This window comes from Anomalospiza imberbis, chromosome 11 (assembly GCF_031753505.1).
Source record: "Anomalospiza imberbis isolate Cuckoo-Finch-1a 21T00152 chromosome 11, ASM3175350v1, whole genome shotgun sequence".
Lineage (NCBI taxonomy): Eukaryota > Metazoa > Chordata > Aves > Passeriformes > Viduidae > Anomalospiza > Anomalospiza imberbis.
The window spans coordinates 10,425,812-10,441,712 of record NC_089691.1 but is presented as its reverse complement, the minus strand read 5'-3'; the positions used below and the strand labels follow the sequence as shown (position 1 = coordinate 10,441,712).

Sequence of the window (15,901 nt, the reverse complement as noted above, 5' to 3'; positions counted from 1 at the left end):
ACTGCTTGCATTTAAGCTCTCTGTTTACATCATGAATCAGTGTTAGTGAGCAAACAAAAAGGAATCAGCACTTTGGAAGACTGAAATAACAGTAAAAACTCAGTCACAAAAGCTGAATATGTTCTTCTGCTCCTGATGAACAGTGCTAACATAAGGATGAGCAACAGGAGAATTTCAATGTTCCAGTTACATAACTGAATTCCCACGCAGGTAAAACTGTGAGGTACAAGAGTTTTAAAAACACATCATTGTTCTCAAAGGCCAGTGACCCACCTTTCTGCCTCTGTGGCCCTTACTCTTCACAGCTGTTTCTTCCCGAGGTGAGAGAGACCTGGCTGAGTGCCCCCCTCTCCTTGCACTGAGCTGCCCAGGGCTGTTCCTTTCCACCAGCTGCAGCAGCTCCATTTGGCGGCGCACCTTCTTCTCCTCCCTCTGTTTCTGCAGTGGTTTAGGGTACCTTTCTGAGGCTGGAATGTATCTTTTCCCAGGCTTGTTTATGTTCCAGTCAGGTCTTTTGATGTATTTTTCCGAAGATTTAACGTGCCTTTCTTTTCTTGCATATTGCTCATATAGATCACTGTAAATACCACCAGTCCCTTTTCCTGGAAGTTTACTTTTATCCATACACTGCATTTCCTTCTGGTATTTTTTGCTGTTAGGCATTTCTTTATATTCTATGGAAATATCAGGTGATTCACAACATGCAGTTCTTTCCTCAGCTGACTCCGTGTATGCTGAAGTATTAAAGCAATCTAAAAAAAAATTGTATTTTAACTCCAAGTCTGAGCTATTGAAATTTCTTGGTTGACTTTTGTATATGTATCGATCTACCATTACTTATTTTATTTTAAAAATGGCTGCTACAGTTTTATAATGCTTTTTTATTCTTTTTTTCTGTGAAGGACACATAGGACCTGTTAGAAACAAATTCAGTGAGGGAGGGATAAAACACAGAAGACTGGAGAACCAAATCAAGTTACCTTAAAAATTTGGACCTATGTGGCTTGTGACCCTAAATTGACACAGTATTCCAGACTATGGGATTTGTAACTGGTAAGTTACAACTATACAGAAATATAATTTATTTAGAAGAATACATAGTGATAAATAGAGGAATAAAGTGGCACACTGTGACACACCAACCTGACTGTGTCTGTGCAAGTATTTCTTTCTAGCTTTATTCCCTGCGAGTGTCAGTGATTTGGCTCATTTTCAAACAGGGTCCCCTGCCTGTCTGGAGGTCCCAGAGTAACTCAGGTGTGGGCTCTGTACCTGTCTGCACCGCCGTGTCCTTCCGAGGGGAGGCCTGCTGCTCAGGGGGGCTCTCCACTCCAGCAGGGAAATCAGTACTTTGTGCTGAAATGCCAGAATTACAGTTGTCAAACTCTGTATCACCTGAAAAATGGTAGAGTTGTTCCATTTAGTAATGATAGTACAGGGATAAAATGTTTCTAACATCATGGGAGATTCAGGGGAGTTGGGAAGAAAGGTCGGGCCTCGTGGGCCCTGGGAAAATGCTAGGGTAGGCCCTGGGAAAATGTTGGGCTTTGTCTTTACTGGATCATGCGAAACTGCACCTGTATAATTATTTTCTAATTATGATAAATGATATGATTGTTACATGTGATGATTGATTGGTAATTGGATATGATTATTGTTTAACCGTAACAGGAATCACGAGGAACGATGATGGAGATTACAAGAATCCATGCTTGGATGAGATCAATGTATTCAACAGAACAAGATAAGTTTAATAATCAATATGTAGCTATGTAATGATAGGACATAAAAACGTGTTCATCTCAAATCCATGGCAGAGTCAGATTTGGGTCTGTACCTCTGACTTCCCAGAGCTCTTCAATAAATGCACCTGCACATAATCAGTCTGTGATATGTGTTTCTAACAGTAACCTAATTCAATTTAAACCATGCTACAGCGTTACCAGACTGCTGTGGTTTAGAGCTCAAAGCAATACTGAGAACTCTGGTCCAAATCCCGGTACTCTTCCACTGGAAATCTGACAGCACACAGGTCTAAATATTCCTGTTCATTCCTGCCAATATCTCTGCATTTCTTCCTTTATGTAATACAGTATTTGAAACTTACTAAACCACAATATTCTCCATGGGAGTTAACACATATTTGTTTGAAAGGTAAATAAATTGTAATGAAAGTTGGTTTGTGACCCAAATGCAGACTAGGAAACAAAAACCAAAAAAACCCACTCCAATCCCAGAAACAACTTGCTTTCAACCACCAAAGGAACAGGCAAACTGAGTGTGAGATTTATACTTGCCACCACCAAGACTGTTCTGAAGTTCTGAAATGTCATGTGCCTTCTGAGCCAAGTCTGGAATGTGCTGGTCTTGTTTTGATCCCTGGGCTAATTCCTGAGCTTTCTCCATTGTCTGATAAAGCTCTCTAGCTTTAAGAGTTGCAAGTTCCTGAAAAAAAAAAAAAGGGTAAATATGTGATTATTTATTTTGAGAATAAAATTAACTGGATTATTTAATGAACATATAATCCTCAAAGTTTATATGTATTTTTATTTAGGGAAAGTATTTTTTTTTTCAAAACTAAAACTAGTTGAGTAAGTACAGTATGTAACTTATAATTTCTATGATTATAAGTTCAGAACCTCTGCTGTCCTAATGAAAGATCTTCATTCTTAGCATTAAAAAATGAGCATTTATATCCTCGAAGTTATCTGGCTATTTATTTCCCTTCTAATAAATTCCTTTTTTTCTAGATGCCATCTGATGTCAGCCATCTGCAACTTCCTGTAGCATGTGGTTTAATGAAACGAAAGGAGACCAAATAAAAGTAATAACCCCCATCTTACTCCTGCTTGTACAGGGAGGAGACAGTAAACGCTCCCCAGCAAAATGTCAGGGGGTTACAGTTCCCTGACTCAGTGGGTTCAAGGTGCAGGAGACTTTGCCAAGGAAAATCTAATTTCCCAGCTGTTATTAGCAGCTGATCCCACTCCCTCCTGCATTTGCAGTTGGAAAGAACAACTGGTGCAGTCACATGTTTCAAAGGAGCTGAGCAATTACGAGGATGACTTTGCTCATGTTGAACCAGTCTGTTCAAGCATCTACAAGCAGATGCCACTAACTTCCATCCAGAAAATGCAGAGAAATCAGGAGTTCACATTTCTGCAGGCTTTGGAGAAGACTGTTTCTGGAATCACCGTGTCTTTTGACACCATGAAATCTGCTACTGTTCCAAAGAGGAAGCAAACAGTGATAGCTCTACTGTGCCAAAAGGAAGAATGAAACATCAGAACAAGTGTTTCACCTTCCACAGGGGTTAAAGGAGAGATAGAAATGCAAAATCTGTATTTACCAAAGGTCAAAACATACCTCTGGTTTAACTTTTATATGAAAGCACTGTGTAAAGCTCAGCAACAGCTATGCAGGGGAAAGATGGAAAACTTGAATGACTTTTAAAATGCCTTTTCCAGACTATATCCTAAGAAGTCTTTAATTCAGACTGAAAGCACATTCACTCAGATGAACTTCTGGTACTGAAGCACCTTAAAAGCATCAAGTTACCAATAATAATAATTGGATTACATACTTTGAGGTATTTTTTAATTTTAAATTTGCATTTCTGCACTATTTAAAACTACATTTCTATTTCTGCCAGTTCTTGCACTCTCTTCCTGAAAAGGCTCTTGTTCAAAAAAAGAATCTGGCCTTATTCTTGTACGGTGTTGTATGTTTATTAACTAAGGAAGTCTACATTTTGGATAGTTTTCATTTTCAAAATGATGAGCAAAATTTTGAAAGTGAGGAACAAGAACTATTTCCTTCAAAATTCAGTGTTATCACTGACAATCTGCACTACGATATTGCAAACCTCACCTCCTTTTGTTTTTGTTTCAGCATTTCTTCTTCAAACTGTTTCTGCAGTTGTGCTTTTTCTCGTGCCAGGCGCAGTTCTTCCTGTTGCTCTTCCCATTTTCTCTGCTCTTCCTCCAGTTGTTTCTGCTTCCGTTTTTCTTCCACCTGAGCCATTATTGCTTTCTGGCAGGATCAGGACAAAAAGGGCAATGTAAAAGATACAGCATTAACATATTGTAAGGTATTTATTAATGTATTTTTGTATACGTGTAGGATTGGATTTGGACAAGTGGAAAAAAAACCTGAAGACAATTTATTTCAAATACTCCTGGTTTTGTTTCTGGAAAACCACCAGCCCAATTGAGCAGTCTGAAATACTCAGACAAAAAAAGAAGCTTTTTATGTTTTAGGAAATACTTTTTTTTTCTTGCAAAGAGATGAAGGTCTGATTTGCACCTTATTGGTGAAAAAGCTCCTGGTAATCCAGGAGTTTGATTCAGCAGTGTGACTAGAACAGTCTCTACATTTATATTGAGACTTTTTTCACACTGTAGTAGAGACACCAGCACACAGACACACATTGTTAGGGTGCCACAGAGGTTAGGTAAATGTTAGTGAAGTAGATAAAAAACTAAAGGTTCATGGAGTGGGAATCTGTAAATATCAGATTTCTCCTCCTTATAACAGTAGAGACTCAAGGAAAATGCATACAAACCTGCTAGAGCTCTAAGGACTGAACTGTACCTTTTTATGAGGCAGGAATTCATTTACAGAAGTGCAATAATCTCATGTAAATATTGAATGGGAATTGTAGGGAATTGTAGAGCCTGACTGAAGGAAATACTGCCAAACAGTGCACATGTCATCTAAAGCGTAAAAGTCAAGTGCCTCCTGGGTTCTGGTATTGAATCTCATGCTTTATTCATGAGACATAACCTTTCATCTTTTCTTCTTATTAAAAAACTGTGAGGCTTTAAAGCCCAAGTCTACCTGATGTTCCAACTGCTTCTGCCGCCTCCTGTCCCTCTCCTCAATCTGTGCAGGGTCCAGCAGAGCTGTCATGGAACGGAGGAAACTGTGAACAAAGGGACATGCCAATGCTTTGAATCATTAGAAAATAATCCTTAAGCCTTTCTTAATTAGAATCAGTTAGATTTCATGTTCATATTGAGGTTATTCTGTTGTGTTAGTTATAAATTAATATATAAATTAATTCATAGATTAGGAAATCCTTTTCATTAAGGACAAAGGTTATTTGCAATAAATTTCATTAATAAACATTGGCAGCACTTGTGTCTTTCAACAGTGAAACAACAGGTACTTGCAAAAAAAAAAAAACCAACAAAAGCCAAATGAAGGTAAAGGATTTTATTTAATTTTTTTAAATTTCTGAGGAGGTACCAGAAATGTACTAGCTGGGAAAATAATTACCCTTACAAAGCTCACTCACCTGACCCTCTGATTTTGTTCCAAAGCACCATTTTTAGCAGCTTTTTCTGCAGTTCCCATCTGTAAGGGCATGAGGTTGCCTAAAGATGCAGGGGACAAAGGGTGAACGAAAACACTCGGGTCCTTGGCATCAGGTGACAGGGAAAGACTTTCAGGCTTTCTGTGCATTCCATTTAAGGGGTGCTGGACCTTAGCATTAAAATGGTTCTTAAAAGAATCAAAATGCATTTCCCATCTGTCATGCTCTTCTGCCTAAATAAGTATCAAGCAACAACAACAGCAAAAAGAAAAACAAGGATTCAGTTACGCCCTATAAAGGGTGGTTAATAAAACAGACAATACACATTTTGTACACCAGGAACATTTGAAAAGCTACAATGCAGACAGCAGTTACTTCCTTAAGTGAGAAAACAAATGTCTCAGTTACTTAAAATGCAAGTCAGATCATTATAATGCTGATCCATACCTGGTCAGCACAAACATGTTGTTACTGCATTTTCATGGAAAAAAGGAAAGGGCCACTCTCTGGTGCCTGCAGCCCTCCTTCCACAGCACACCTCCTCAATTAAGAAGACAGGTAATGAAGGAACATAGCCCAGCTGTGTTCCCTTCACAGTTAAAAAACAGTTTACAAAGGAAGCCTGATCCCTTCAGCTACTCAGGAAAAGACAAGACTTGTGTTGTGTGCAGGTCTGTAACCACCCCAGGCAGCAAGGCTGGCTTTGGGGGTTAAAAAAAGGTAAGGCTATTTTCTTCCATACTTTCTGGAGAAGTGCTTGCTTTTAAGTTTTTTTTATAGCTTCATGAGTATGTATGTGTATTTAAAAAAGTATTTCTACAAACAGTATGTTGGCATTGCTGTGACACATTGTACTTGGTTTTTCTTTTCTCACCTCCTGTAGTCTACACAAATCTTTTTCTAAAGTGTCTAGCCATCGTCTCTACACCACCTTGCAAACCCAAGTGCTTCTACACATAGTGGAAAAGAGAAAGAAACTACTACTGTTGGAAACAATATAACTTGTAAATTTTTATTTTGTCTCTCTAGTTGGGCTTAATTTAACTTGGCCTTGGGGAAAGGAATTTTCTTGACACTTTTAGGAGATGTAGCATCACTGTAAGAAGATGGGCTGAACATAGCAACAGACTGGGAGTAGCCCAAAGATACCCAGAAAGATAAAAGGCCATCAACGGAACATCAACAAAACATCAGTGGCCATCTAAAAAACATCTACGCTCAGATGCTGCCTTTGGCAGAATTGGAGACATCTGGTAAGAATGAAAATCTAATTAACACCGGAGGCAAGGAGATTAGGATCCAATAGGAAACTGAATACTGGGGATGGCTCAACTCTAGACCAGTGAACTTGAAAACGGTGCATCTCTATGGGTTTTGACTATATAAAGTTTGGGGGAAAATTCTGCAAAAACGTGTGTTTGGAACATTTTCCTTGGCACATCCTGGCCAGAAAATAAAGTAATGCCTGATTCTCTATCACTTCAAATATAGTGCTAGAGGGTTTTATTTTCTCCCTGATTTTCGGTGATGCTGCCACTGTCTCCATCCCTGCAGCAAGCCCTCTAACACACCACACACTGAAATACTGAACAGCCACTGGCTCTATGTTCAGTAAGTGCATCCTTATGGTGAAAACCTAGACATGCTGTACAAAATTCCATCTTTGTTGCCACTTCACTAATTTGATTTTTTGTTTCTTAAAACAAAAATAGAGAAAGACTTCTCTAAATCACAGATACCTTTGATAAATTAAGTTTTTCTTCTAATTTTCGTAGTTTAGCTTCTTCCTTCTGCTTGTCCAACTCTTCAAGCCACTTCTTCTGTTGGTCATGTTTCAGAGCACTAAAAGGTCGCTCCTGTGGCACAGCTTCCTGAAATAAGACAACTGCTTGTTCTAGGAAAAATTAAGTATCTTGTCCAGCCACATAATAAGGACTTGGCAAAAAGCTCTGCTTTCAGGTGGCGAGCAAAACTGGGCCTTTCTCTAGCACTATAAAAGGATGTAACTTTGTAACTGTAGCAAGTATCTGACTGCTAATAGAAAGACGAATTATGAATATTACTTTAACTTGAACCATCAGCCTCTAACTCTAGAACACTCTACTTATTTGTATCATGACCAAAAATCCCTTTTTCTTCCTATGGTTCATTGCTCAGTCTGTGTTCCAGGCAGATTCAGGACCACAATCTAATTAGCAGTGATCTGTTTCAAATTAAGGAGCTACCATCTTCATTCTTCTGTTTCTGCATCTTAAGGCATCTCTGTACTATTTAACAAGCTCCAGTGGCACTGAGAACTTCCAATGCCATCTGACAAAAATTTCTCTTCAGTCACTGCCTACCAGCCATAATTTAAGACCTACTTCTTGAACCTTCTGCCAACAATATCTTTTATTTTATACATGTTCCCACTTCTCTATTTCTTCAGCAAATACTTAAAAACTAATTAATAGTGCATATCACACCTACAGTACTGCTCTTTACATCAGCCTTGAAGGAAGTGCTATCTTCAAAGCATTGATATTTTGGTAAACATTAATTCAGACAAAGTTATTTGTACACAGCAAAAAGGTCTAAGGAATTCTTCTGGTTTAAAAGAACTTCTTGAGACAAACATTTGTTCTTAATAAATAAGTAAAAAAACCTTGCAGGCAATTAAAAATCTTACCCTGAAACCCAATGCTGTGCAACTGCCAGCTGGAAAGTCAGGACTGAAATCAGAAGACTGCCCAGCTGGAGCTCTTGGAACATTCAGTGCAACTCCATCAGCCTCTGTGGCTAAAGCAGCTGTACAGGCAGCGTTCTCCTCAGTGCCATGAACTGAGTCAGCTGGAAGCACTGTCTGCAAACAAAGGGACCATTTTAAGACTCATTCAGCTCACCTGTTTTGTTAACAAAATCATACTTCTAGAAGCTGCTGTTCATTAAAACCTCAGCTCAAATTTGTAACTAAGCCTCTTTTATCCACTATTTATCAATTATGTAGACTGAAACAAATTCTTATAGGATAGAGTCAAAACTTTGCTAGGAATGCTGAATGTCCCACAAAAAAGTGCAAGTTGCTTTTGCTGTAAGAAATGATAGTAGATACAACCCTGTTCTGTTTAACATCAATAATTTTTACTGGAGAAATCTCTTGTGAGTATAATGCATTTATCTAACACAGTGGTTTCAGAATGACAGCTTTTAAAAAAGCTAGATGTCATATTGGTTGTGCTCATTATGTAAGCAATAAAATGTATGTGAGAGCTCATGAACAATGTATATAATATATAGCCAGGAATTACATTTGAGACTATTCCCCCAAACAGAACAAGAAAAGATTTATACTTTTTAGTCAGGAATCCAAATGGAGGGACAGGAAAGGGCTGTTCCTGCTATAAAGATCTTAAGCTGACAAGTTATGACCTGGGGCAACAAGTAAGTGTGGACCAGGGAGCTGCAGCAATTCATACCCTGAGAAGGCTTAAAGCACCATCAATATTGGATTCTAGAGGATTTGTACAGAAAATAAAATCTTCTATGAATTAGAAGTTAAACTGTTCTGCAACAGTGCTGTGAAAACTGTGCTCTTTTGTTTATGGACAGGCTTACCTGGTCTGGGTCAGGTGTTTCCACCTTAGGCGTTTTATTACTGCCAAGTTTTGCCCAGAAGTAACCCACCTCTCCCTCCAGAGTTTCTTTCAGCTTCTTCTTCAGTGCTACCTGTTCATCTTAAACAAAACCAAACTCTTACTAGAGTTCCTATTGCAAACATTTAGCAGTTAAAAAAATAAAAAAGACACAATACATGTCTTCCCTGTCACTCGGACTGTGAAATGGACACAAGAGCTGTCACCAGTCAGTCTCACCAATCTCTCATGACCTTGCTCTTAAGAGCAAAGTGGGCATCTGCCCAGGGATGCAGAGGTAAGTGGGGAGTCTAAAAACCAACAAATAACCAAATATATGAACTCTCTGCATTTTGTTACACCAGTCTTGAACTACTTCAATATTATTAAAACCAATGGAGCTATAATGGAAGCTACTGACAATGTAGAATTAAACCTTGAAACCAAATGGTCTAAATCCAATTTCAAAGCAAAACACAGCATTCCTCCATGTGAATCATAAAAAGCTTAATTTGTCAGAGAGAATTTACTACTGTATTGAACAGTTTTTGTTTCCACCAGAGATTCCCCCTAATTGGTGATAGGGCTGGACTGCAAACTCTCTCAAGTTCAAATTGCAATTTCATACACTCAGTCATGCTTGTAGATTGGGGTGATGCTATTCCATGAAAAAACAAATGAATTTTTTAACGACAATGGCTGTTAAATTACTGTCAGAAAGTGACAAAACTGCTGGCAAGAAGTACCTAAAATGCAAAGCACAATAATACATTTGAGATAATATTTAATTGGCAAAGAAGTGTTTCTTGCAAGAATTTATAATCTTTGCATAAACTTTTGAAATTCAAGAATCTTAATCTGTCTTGGAGACTTACTTACTTTTCAATTTGTAGCAACTGTACTAAGTAAATTTAAAAGGGCATAAGGAATACCAAATTTCTTGGCATTCTGAGTGTAATAAAAATATATCAAAAATGTACTTTACACATCATAAATACCTAATTCCTTCTTCCATTGGGTCTTTTTAAATTCCAGTAAGGCTTTCTCCCCTTCTCTTTCACCCAAGGTACTAAACAAGTCAGCAGGTTTCCATGAATCTTTTCTAGAGAAAAGGAAGGAGGGGGAAGATTTTTATCTAGAAAGCTGATCTGTTAAATTTTAGAGGTAACTTTGTAATTAGTATTTATAAAAAATATTAATGTTACTAAGAACATACAATATGAACCTTTATTGGAGACACAATTTTTGTACACAGTAACACAAATGTACCTACATAACATTCTGTCTTGGCTGTGGATGTGCTTCTTGTTCCCTGCCTGAATCAGAGTTTGCTTCATCTGGAACTGGGGACACTTCACAATCTTTTTGGAGTGATCCTATAACATTTTCCTCTGATGCCTCATTAGCAGCTGTTGGTAGAACATAAATATATATAAATGTATATATAACCACTAAACTTGCTTCAGCTTTGAGTAAATACTTTGAGAGCAGCAAAAACTTGCAGATTCCCCACAATTTAACAAAAGTGTTTTCAGCCCTGCTTAAAATAGTTAAGGCATGTAAGTTATACCTTCACAGGGTGTTTTTAAAATGCTAGATTTAATAATCACTTATTCTTGGCTAAGGGCTCAATTTGGGACTCTAATTAATTGCAGGATGTCTTATTCTTGGTGCAAAAGCTGACCCCTCCACAGATCCACCAACAGGAGGAAGGATGCAATGAAGGAAGATAAGCAACAGTTCTTACAATTCTCAGTAGAATTGGGAAGGATGCAATAAAGGAAGATAAGCAACAGTTCTTACAATTCTCAGTAGAATTGGGGATGGGAAAAGAAAAATACTATTCAGCACTAATAGTCCAGTCTTTTAGGTAAAAAGACACAAATCCAACTTTAGCCACAGGAAAATGGCAGAACTGCTCTTGAGACACAGAGGAAGGCCTGAACTCTTCACAAACCAGAAGGACCCTTCTCCTTGGGCAGTAGAAAAATGCAGTTCTAGTGTAAAATGGTTCTTATTTTGAATGAAAAAATGGTAAAATGGTTCATTTTACACCCAGTGTAAAATGGTTCTTATTTTGCATGAAACAGTGATAACGTTTCTTGCTGGTTTGCTTTTCAGAATACTGGAAATCTAACAATCTTTTTTCCGTGATAATTCTGAAATGCTTGGCTCTCATATTAACAATGTCACATTCATAATGGCAAATGGTATTTTGTCTGAGACCATTCAACCTAAGTGTAACATCTCTACAATGTGCAAATAACCTGAAATTATTGACTCCAAGTTAAGCTTTCACATTTTGCTCTGTTTCCATGGAACAAATGCATCCAATGGCTGTTAGCTTACCCATTTCCTCTTGCATTTCATTGTGAGTCTCAGAGATGCTTCTTCCTTCTTTAACAATCATCAAAATCTGTTGAAGCTGTGCTTGTGTTAAACACACCAAACTTTTGAAGTCTTCAGCTGATACATGTGGGGCTTGAGGTTTGTGTTTAGTCTTTTTTACAATACTAGAATCCTCTGAATCAGGATATCTGTTTGTCTTATCTCTTTGGAAAATCAAAGAGTAACCTTTAGTTGTGGCTTCATGTGAGGAGTGTTTATTAACTTGCAGTTTTTCACCTTTTGTCATTGATAAGCTTGATTCACTCCTTGGTTTTGATAAATTTTCCTTCTTGATACAAGCATTTTGTGTTGGCCTCAAGATGAGCCCAGTGTGCTTTATTCTCAATGCCTGTTTAGGTGCTCTGGCTTTATTACCCATCTGTTAAAGCAAAAAGATTTCACCATCTATTAAACAAGGAAAAAAATTTGTATTTGTAACAAATGATAACAAGATTGAGGCAACAAGGAAAATAAGTGTCATTTTTCTTTTCTGTTCCATCAGCAGAAACTCTGTATAAACTACTGAAACATCTTCACAAGTACCAGGAAAACTTTGGAAGAGGACACAGCATCTGAATTTGAGTATTTCGAAATGACGGTATGGATAATAACTTTATGTAGCATGGCATTTAAAAGAATTAACAAGCATTAATTCTGCTTAACTTTGGTGTTTCTGAATAGGGAATAGGTGTTTCCTGGCTTCACATAGGTATATGCTTTCACCATGCAGCCAGCAGTATTTCAGTCTTGATTCTTCCACTCTGAACTAAGTTTTATTCTTTCCAAGGTCCTTGGTGCAAATTTGTAATTATTTCCTGTGTACTGCGACCTTTTTCTGCTTTTTCTCTTTCCCAAATCCATCCCCTTGCAGTTTACTCAGAGACAGCCTATATGACCAAACTTGAAATTAAGCACACATCAGATCTCTATTTTACCAGAATCCCTTTAAGGTCTCTGAAAGTTCTCATTTAGATGATTCCCTCTGCTGCTCTAACTTCTTGGCCAAGGCAACTAATGCATTTTGAAAAGGTAAAAATAGTCACAAAACTTTGAATTCATCCTTCTGAACAGCTATTATAAAACTGAGAAATAACAGAATATGTCAAGTTAAAAGAGACTCATGAGCACATATTTTTCTTTCATAAATATAATTGTTTACAAGTTTATACAGTTCAATTTCTCAAATTTTCTGTTAACAAATAGTGAATTTGTGTGTTCTAAAAATTTTACACTTACCTTCATGGCAGGCTTTGATTTATCTTTTGGGAAACAAACACAAACATATGAAAGAAGTATTTAATAACAACTTGCCCCTGAAAAACAATCTTAAGAAATTAGTAAAACATTATAGTTATCTGATTATTGTAAATCAGGGGGACAGTACTTTTCCCTTACCATCTGCCCTGATAATTTTACTTTTTTTTACTTATTTCAGTATACACACTTCAAAAGTATGCTGGAAAAAAAATTAGATCTATTTCAGCAACTATTTCCTGTAAAAAAAACCCCTTTATATACACATTTTATGCACATCTAATCAAATTATTGTGCCCATCTGCCCTTCCCCTGCTATTTATTCTCAGAGAGCCCTGTGGTAATGCCTTCTTTGGTTCCATGATGTTGTTTATCTCCATTACTCCCACACCTGTGTCCTGAATTACTCTTCTGTCTTTTAACTCACACCTTGGAGGATGCATAGAGGTGTAGTAGTCTCAAAAATAAGTGCCATGTTCAATATAATACTTATGAATAAAGAATGTTCTAATATTAATAGAAAGAATGTGGTACTCAAGAAATCCTGTACACAAAGCTATTTTTTTCTGTATAAGAGAGAAAAAGTGCCCTTAAGCTACTGCAGAATAATCCTACTTCAGCCCCTAAGAATGTGAGCAGTGTTTTTCAGTGCAGAAACAAAATTCATAACAAATACAATTTGATGCAATTTTTGACAGCATTCAACTCAAGGAAATGCTGTTTATGCAAAAGACTGCTTGTTCAAGGCTAGTTCACAGTGCAAGACAAGGCTTTATCTTGGAGCACTCTGGAACACAGACTTGCCCTAGCCAGCCCAAGATGCTAAAGATGATTGTAAAGAGCACTGGAATTCCCTCCTGGCTCAAAACACCACATAGTGTCTCATTTGGCAGCTGTCTGGTAAATGCAGAAAATGAAATATAATTGAAACAGCATTTAATGGAGAATTTCTGTATCCTGACTATGTATAACAGTCAGGAGAAGTAGACTTGTACAGAAATGTATGTCTGACAAATCACAAAATTGGAATTTATTGCAGAGACATATGTCTGACAAACCACAGAAACATAATTTATTAACATTTAATTACCAACATCGGTTTTCACAGTATATCTCAGATGGTAGTAGTGAGATTTGGCCTAAATGAACTGCTTATTGAATATTAAAAATGTTGAAAATACTGCAAATACTGAAGCTACTTTAAAAACGTGATGGTAATGATGTCATGCTGTGTAAATTAAGCTGTTATTAAGCCTCTTTTATCCTGGCAAGTAATGTGCTATAAAGTTACAGAAATTATCAAGTTATGCCAGTTGATACACAATAGCACTTAACTTTTTATTTTTACTACAGTGGAGACTATTTGCCAGCTGTTCCCTGGTGCACAGACTATCCAGAGTCCATTATCAACCGACTGTTCAGAATCAAGCTGGCGACAGAAAGGACTTAGAAATAACAATGCACAAACATTCTTCCTCATCTCAAAAATATTGCAGGAAAGCTGGGCTTCATGTCTCTTGGATATTAGGTTTAACTTCAAGAAGCTTTAAAGATTAAATTAAAAAAATACCAGAAGAAGCTAAAATTAGCCTAGGCTTTCCATCCAGCACTTCAGTTTCGAGCTTCAGTCCATCGCTGCAAAATGAGAGAGAGAGAGAGAGAGAGAGAGAGGAATCTGAAATATTAAGTAATCTGATAATGATAAGATTTTAACTGTCATAACAAGAACAATTACTATTGTTCCAGATGGTCCTTCACATCCCAAGCTATGTTTTGAGAAGTTACTTAAAACAAAGAAATCAACATGCCTTGAAGAAGGTGTAGTTTTATTGATACTGAAAAACCTACCACAACTTTGCATGTTAACAATAAAGGTGCCACTCAATATCGTTACACAGAGCAACACGCCTCAAGAATTTAATAATCCAACAGTATAAACTGGGTGCTACACAAATCGCCGATCGCAGAGCGGGGCTGCATTCTGGAAACAGCCTTGGGTTGTGCTTCCATGCACAGCAATTCACCTTCGCGGCTGGAACGGGCGCTGGTAGAAGCGTTCACAAGAGAAGAACGCGGCACTGTCAATACCCAACTGCCTTTCTTTCCTCCGTGCGCTGGACAATCCAACGAGACGACAAGCGCTCCAAACACCACTTTATCTTCTCATTTCATTATAAAATGTTAGCAGTGAAAAATCCCAGCGCAGTTCGAGCTCGCACGCTGCTTTCTAAGGGGCACCTCAGAAAGGGGCACTTGGGCAAGCGGAGCCCGGCCCGGCCGCGGAGAGTGCCCCGGGCATCGCACCCCCTGCACCGCTCCCCCGAGCCCGTCCCGAGGCCCTGCCACGGCAAGGGTCGCTGGCCCCCGGCTCTGTCCCGCAGATGGCTCCCGCTCCCTCGGCCGCGCGGCACTGCGCGCCCCGGCGCGGGACCGACGCGTTCCGCGGGGGCGGGGCCGGGCCCGTCCCGTCCCGTCCCTCCCCGAAGAGCCGCGGCCCGGCCCTGGCCCCGCTCGCTCCTTACCCCAGGTTCATGGCGCTGCCCGGCGGCCGCGGAGCCCCGCGGAGCCCCGAGCATCGCCCGCCCTCAGCTCCGCGCCCCGCTGAAGGAGCCGCGCGCCGATTGGCTGTGAGCGAGTGGGGGCTCCACCAATGGGCACCCGCAGCACTGCGGGGCGGCGCGGCCGGGAACCCTGGGGGATGGAGTCCCGCGCGGCCCCGGGCCCGGAGCGCCGGGGATGGGTCCGATGGAGTCCCGCACGGCCCCGGGCCCGGCGCGCCGGGGATGGGTCCGATGGAGTCCCGCACGGCCCCGGGCCCGGAGCGCCGGGGATGGGTCCGATGGAGTCCCGCGCGGCCCCGGGCCCGGAGCGCCGGGGATGGGTCCGATGGAGTCCCGCACGGCCCCGGGCCCGGCGCGCCGGGGATGGGTCCGATGGAGTCCCGCACGGCCCCGGGCCCGGAGCGCCGGGGATGGGTCCGATGGAAACCCGCGCGGCCCCGGGCCCGGAGCGCCGGGGATGGGTCCGATGGAGTCCCGCGCGGCCCCGGGCCCGGAGCGCCGGGGATGGATCCGATGGAGTCCCGCACGGCCCCGGGCCCGGAGCGCCGGGGATGGGTCCGATGGAAACCCGCGCGGCCCCGGGCCCGGAGCGCCGGGGATGGGTCCTGCCTGTCCCGGGGGATGGGGTCTGACAGCCGGCCGACAGTGCAAAGCAATTGCCGGGCGATTATTCCCGGCCTCGAGCAGCTCCGGAGGAAGGAGGGAAAGCAGGGGAACGAGGGGCGGGAGAGGGGAGACGGAAGATCGGTGTGCGGAGGGTCTGAGCCGCC

The 15,901-nt window shown here is 40.4% G+C and overlaps 2 protein-coding genes and 1 long non-coding RNA gene across 26 annotated transcripts in view; 1 reads left to right on the top strand and 2 right to left on the bottom strand.

Annotated features, from left to right (window-relative positions):
- Positions 1-1,421, bottom strand: part of SLMAP (sarcolemma associated protein) — a 455,854-nt gene extending 454,433 nt beyond the window's left edge. For all 22 annotated transcript variants that reach the window (XM_068201830.1, XM_068201832.1, XM_068201828.1 and 19 more), the window contains exon 1: positions 1,254-1,421. In XM_068201830.1, the coding sequence (XP_068057931.1) occupies positions 1,254-1,420 (167 nt within the window). In that variant the 5' untranslated portion in view covers position 1,421. The remainder of the gene's footprint in view (positions 1-1,253) is intronic.
- Positions 1,422-1,921: 500 nt separating this feature from the next.
- CCDC66 (coiled-coil domain containing 66) lies at positions 1,922-15,181 on the bottom strand. 3 transcript variants are annotated; one of them, XM_068201885.1, is made up of 13 exons: positions 15,093-15,181; positions 14,141-14,205; positions 12,553-12,575; positions 11,278-11,695; positions 10,202-10,337; positions 9,927-10,030; positions 8,912-9,030; positions 7,986-8,159; positions 7,057-7,188; positions 5,300-5,550; positions 4,840-4,924; positions 3,871-4,032; positions 1,922-2,445 (listed from the first exon to the last, which is right to left on the bottom strand). In XM_068201885.1, exons 1-13 carry the CDS (start codon positions 15,101-15,103, stop codon positions 2,251-2,253), a joined length of 1,875 nt encoding a protein of 624 aa, XP_068057986.1. In that variant the 5' UTR covers positions 15,104-15,181; the 3' UTR covers positions 1,922-2,250. The 3 variants fall into 3 exon arrangements, with proteins under 3 accessions (XP_068057986.1, XP_068057985.1, XP_068057984.1); XM_068201884.1 differs by lacking the exon at positions 12,553-12,575 and having other exon boundaries at positions 15,093-15,144; XM_068201883.1 differs by lacking the exons at positions 12,553-12,575; positions 14,141-14,205; positions 15,093-15,181 and adding an exon at positions 12,252-12,391.
- LOC137480661 (uncharacterized) lies at positions 5,879-12,117 on the top strand. The gene is made up of 2 exons (XR_011003019.1): positions 5,879-6,037; positions 11,819-12,117. It is a non-coding gene; the product is annotated as an uncharacterized lncRNA (long non-coding RNA).
- Positions 15,182-15,901: the final 720 nt, after the last annotated feature.

Bases quoted from the DNA above. Each gene is read 5' to 3' on its own strand.
- CCDC66 (XM_068201885.1), bottom strand. The intron at 10,031-10,201 runs GTAGGTACATTT...CCTTTTCTCTAG, and splicing joins CAGCCAAGACAGAATGTTAT to AAAAGATTCATGGAAACCTG. The intron at 4,033-4,839 runs GTAGACTTGGGC...TGATCCTGCCAG, and splicing joins AGAAGCAGTTGGAACATCAG to AAAGCAATAATGGCTCAGGT.